Below are 5,000 nucleotides of genomic sequence, written 5' to 3'. Positions count from 1 at the left end.
TGAGCTGTTACAGCTTCTTGGTTGCAATTTCATTGGATATTTGCTTATAACGTAACATTGACCAGGCTGTGATTCTTCAAGAACTTCGTTGCAATTTTCCCGGATTGCTGAATTATTTAAGCCCCATTGACATTTTCCATCTTCGGTAAGCCGAAGAGCTGTCCAATATTCCAGGTTTGGATCATCGAAGAACGCTTTGGTATCGCAAAGTTGATCCAAGTTGCTGATTTTGGCCAGAAATTCCCCCTCATCAGGATCAGTTACAGCTGAATTCCAACTTACGTTAACTTCAACAAGTTCGAATTCGCAAGATGAACTGCATCTACCTGAGAATAAATAAACAGCATCGATAACAGGGGCAGATCCAGGGGGAGGGGGGGGGGGGTTATGTTTTTTTTTGTTATTAATGATCTATTAATGCTTATCACATACGGGGCAAAATTACTCAATTCTGAAGGGAGGGCATATTTTCTTTATTACGTTAGCACTTTTGGTAACCAAGAGGGCATGATTACTTGATTCTGATTGATTAACATATGCATGTCCAGCGCAAGGGAGATTACGAGCAGAATCTTCTTCCAGCCTCTGACTCTGATTAAACAGCGTTTTTTCCCTCTGGGTAAAATACAGTTTAATTAAATTAAGCTATATTTCTGTTGACAGCATCGATTTATTTACAGTATATACTTCGATTCTTTCACCTCACCCCCTTAGAATATTCCTAGATCCGCCACTGGATAGCCCTGTCATCATTCCATTTGAAAGATGGTTCAAACGTCAAACTAGTTCAATAATTTCAAGAGACTATCTTATAAGAACGATTAACCCTACAATTATACTGTTTCAACGTTGTTTCAAGTAAGTTGCGATTTTACGGAACAATCTTTAACTGAAACACCATGTAGATACTCTTATTTTCGACGTAATGGTCACCATCATGATAGGCAGGTATACGTAACGGGGAAGCCCTTTAAAGGGAACCTCCACTAAAACAGGAATATATCTTTAAAATAGTTAACACAATGCTCACAATCAAAATTCTTCGAACGTTTTCCAATGGGAGCGTTTGTATCCGAAATAAATAAATTTTAAAACGGTTGTTTTGGTTTTCAAACTTCCCGAGCGCCGCCATCTTGAATAATTGTGACGTGACGTGGTTGCTCTATTGTTTTAAAATAAAAGCTCTTTCGCTAGTGCTTATTCGCTGTCGCTAAATTTCATTTGCTAGCGCTAAACCTCATTTGCTTTCGCTAAAACTCATTCGCTAGTGTTAAAGCTCATTCGCTGTCACTAATACACATTCGCTACCGCTAGAATCCATTCGATAGAGCGGTTTTCAAATGAGTGTCGTAAAACCAAAACCAAAGTAATTACTTTGGCCAATCAAAAAGGACGGAGACAATCCAGTAAACCAATCAAAACTCGAACCAATTACACGTAGCCGACACAAAACTCCGGAAAAGCGCGGGAAAACGTGCACGCGTCGGCTACGATTGGTTTGCTTTCACTTCTGATTGGTTGAAAAAGTGGCCAGAGAACTTTGAACCAATCACTGAGTGAAGTAGATGCAAAAACAAAGTAAATCGCTAATTACTTTCGACACTCAATTGAAAACCGCTCTGTTGCTAAACTCCATTCACTGCCGCTAATACACCGGCCATACTTAGTACTGTCTAACGCCAGACGATTTTACTCTTCAATGGGGAACTCCCAGGAGTCGCCGGGTTAAAAACTTCCCAATTGAATCCATGACTGTACAGACATGACCAAAATGCCGACTGGAAAAGAATATTGCTGATTACATTCAAAATTCTCTTACATATCATTACATTCTCATTAGCTAGTTAAAAATACTCCACATACAACCTCTATGCAATAGGCTTACAAAGCAAAACTAAAATGGTACACTTAAATATAAATCTCTTCGCGAAAGAATGCTTTTGGATGTTTCAGAAAATCATCGCAAAATAATGCAAATAATGATGAAAGCAGAATGAAAGGCTCTAGGCATGTGGACAGCTAAAGGCCAACCAACAGTTTGTAAAAGGAGTTTTATGCAAATTACATTGACGATGAACGTTGGCCGTGCAGTGGCTGAATCGCAACCATATTCAGTTGTTTTTCCTTTTCTTTTTGGCCTTGGTGAACCAACGGAGATTTCTTCATGGTATTTTCCGTAGGTACTAAAAGTCAGAAAACCGGTAAGAATGAAATGAAATTTAGAAGGCGGGCGAAAAGAATAGATTGTGGTAAACCGTAAGTTTCTTGAGACGAAAACATTTTTACACTACGACGTCGCAGTGTGGCCTAGTGGTGGGGTTGCTCGCCTTGACATCCGGGCATCCTGGGTTCAAGACACGTTCTGACCATCATCTTCTCAGCTGCACTTGTAACTAGCTAACTAGCTTGCCTCCCGCGGCCAGTCCCGCGGGATTTTTAGCAGTTGTTGTTGAATGTCATGGGCCCTGAAAAGCCCCTATGGAGAGTGGTCAATTAATAATGTTTGCATGTATGTATCTTACAGTTCATGATCATGAATTCGACGAATTCCATGGCTATATCACAAGGGGTCCATACAATCTGTGTGTCCGTTAATTATAATTTTAATCTCTCTATCTTTCACATAATTTCGATAAAATCCAAGGTATCATACTGTACTGCTATTATTATCAAGTATTATAAGAAAATACTTTTTTTTTTTAATACCGGAAATGATGTTTGAGGTAATTCTTGTGACTGAAAACGACGAATCTTATGGATTTGAAGGGTTATTCTCCTTAAACGAAATATAAAATGAAATTCCTGTCGCGAGCCAACTGAACACTGAAAATTGGCAACTCTATTCTGCCAAATAGCCTTTAGTTATTATGTCCCGGCTAAGTGATGAAAAACAATTCGTTCATCAACTTTAATTTAAAATGGGTGGATATAGGTGTTTAGAAACACCCATACAGATCGGACGCGAATATTTTATTACACTTGCGAAATTAAACAATAAATTGAATACAGTAGAGATCTGTATCAAACGTTAATTAGGTAAGCAGGAGTTTGCATTGAAATTTAATTCTGCTGTTTGATAATTCATCAACCCCAGCTGATTTGTATTGATCTACTTAGCTCTTTTTCCTACTTCCCCATTCGCAAGACTGAACCACGCGAAATCAGCTATCGCCAATAAATGTTATTTAAAAAATATATATATATATATATATATTTAAAGTTAGGGGACAACATACATCATTTTAAAGCTAAGAAAATAAGCTTTCCAACAGCATATAACTTATTTACAGCCAACTGAAACATTTCATAAAAGCGAAATTTGAACGAAAAAATTTAAGAGAAATAGAACAAAAAAACGTTTTCCAGGCAAATTTTGGTGATTTTAGCGTTGATTACGAATTTTTGAATGCAAAGCTAAAATTTTCTTCAATTTATCTGCTACTTGGACATAAATTTGACCGAAAACTGATGAAGCACGAATGTTTTTCGATTTTTTGAAGTAATCGGATTAGCGATCAATGGGTAATATGATAATGCAATAAAAGTGTCAAAATACAGTCAAATTTGCGACCCGTTGCTAAAAGCAACGGATGAGATCGCATTACGAGTAATTAACCTCTGTTTGCCAAAAACCACCCAAATATATGAATTTCTTTGAACATTTATACAACTCGTGGCACACATACAAAACTTGCCTCAAATATTTCACTTCATTCACACGAATAGGACTTGTATTAAATATGAAAACTTGGAGCCACATTTATAAAACTTCTTATCGATTACTTTGTTGATAACCGATACTGGGATTGTAATTCGTGACCGGTCAGTGTAAAACGCAGAGAATGCAGACTGCAGACTGCAAACTGCAGACCGGGGGTAAAATGCAGACTGAGGGTGAAATGCAGACTGCAGACCAGGGATAAAATGCAGACTGAGGGTAAAATAAATTATTAATATTAAAAAAAACGGCCATAAGCATAAAATAAAGAGTGTTTGAAAGACAATCCTGTTTTACATCTGTCAACAACTCACATTATCATGACTGCAGGTCGCTGCATCTTTTGGGGACTGCTGTTAAGAGTCCACGGAAAATGCGATCGTTGAAATCATCTGTGCTTTGTTTTTGCGCTTCCAGATGCATTGAAATGTTCAAAGTTATTTCTCACACCAGTACATCGAGGGATATCAATCGATAAACCAACAGTTATTACTCGGAATACCTGAAAGGTATCCGAGTTATAGGTTGTTCACCATTTACCACAAAAATCCGGAAATTTCGGTGGAAATGTAAATGGTAAGCCTATTTGGTCTTCCCAAACGAAAAATCTCCGGAGAAAAGGGCCTTTCTTGAAAGGTAGTCCTAAATTCCCAAACGGAATTTCAATCGGAGAAACGTGTTTACATTTGCATACTCCCATGATTTTGCCTCGCTCCAGACTCTCTCAATAACCTTGAACTGATTTTGTAAATGATACACACCGTTTCCAACTAAATTTCCCATTCGGGAGTTTTTGCTTACCATTTGAACAAACTTAGCACCAACCGGTTTCTGCTTGTTAATGGTAAACGACCGTAATCCCGGTTGTCTTTTTTCGGTGCAACGAAATGCACAAAGAATTTCATGTATTCCGAGCAATTAGCACACCGGGATTTCATTAGTTAAGCAATGCGTGATAACCCCTAGGGAGTGGTTGTCATTGAAAATAACATCTTCCTGAAAGGATCCTACTGAGAAATTTTTACATCTCAGTGATACTGGATTAAGCCGACTGAAATGTAGATTGTTGCAAAATCCACGTTATCTATGTCTGATGCGTGTTAAAATAAATTGGGTTATTAACCGCGCGGCCATGGGCCGAGCGCAGTTCTTGCTCTGCAATCGCTTTATTTTTATTTTTTTGTGTCTTATTGAAACATGTAATCGTGACTTTTCAGAAAGAAAGCTAAGACTGTTACGTCATTGGCGATTTCATAACGGCTACGACTGATGGTGCAATCGT

General features: G+C 38.0%; 1 protein-coding gene across 5 annotated transcripts in view; it reads right to left on the bottom strand.

Moving 5' to 3' along the window:
* LOC138032251 (adhesion G protein-coupled receptor L4-like) overlaps positions 1-5,000 on the bottom strand; it is a 125,630-nt gene that overhangs the window by 38,563 nt on the left and 82,067 nt on the right. For all 5 annotated transcript variants that reach the window (XR_011128312.1, XM_068879889.1, XM_068879883.1 and 2 more), the window contains exon 2: positions 1-326. This exon is cut by the window's left edge and continues 34 nt beyond it. Coding sequence is in view for 4 of the 5 variants with exons in the window: in XM_068879889.1 (XP_068735990.1) it covers positions 1-326 (326 nt within the window). In the remaining variant the exon portion in view is untranslated. The remainder of the gene's footprint in view (positions 327-5,000) is intronic.

Source organism: Montipora capricornis, chromosome 14 (assembly GCF_036669925.1).
Source record: "Montipora capricornis isolate CH-2021 chromosome 14, ASM3666992v2, whole genome shotgun sequence".
NCBI lineage: Eukaryota > Metazoa > Cnidaria > Anthozoa > Scleractinia > Acroporidae > Montipora > Montipora capricornis.
Note: the sequence above shows the minus strand (reverse complement) of the source record. Positions and strands in the feature narration are given on the sequence as shown.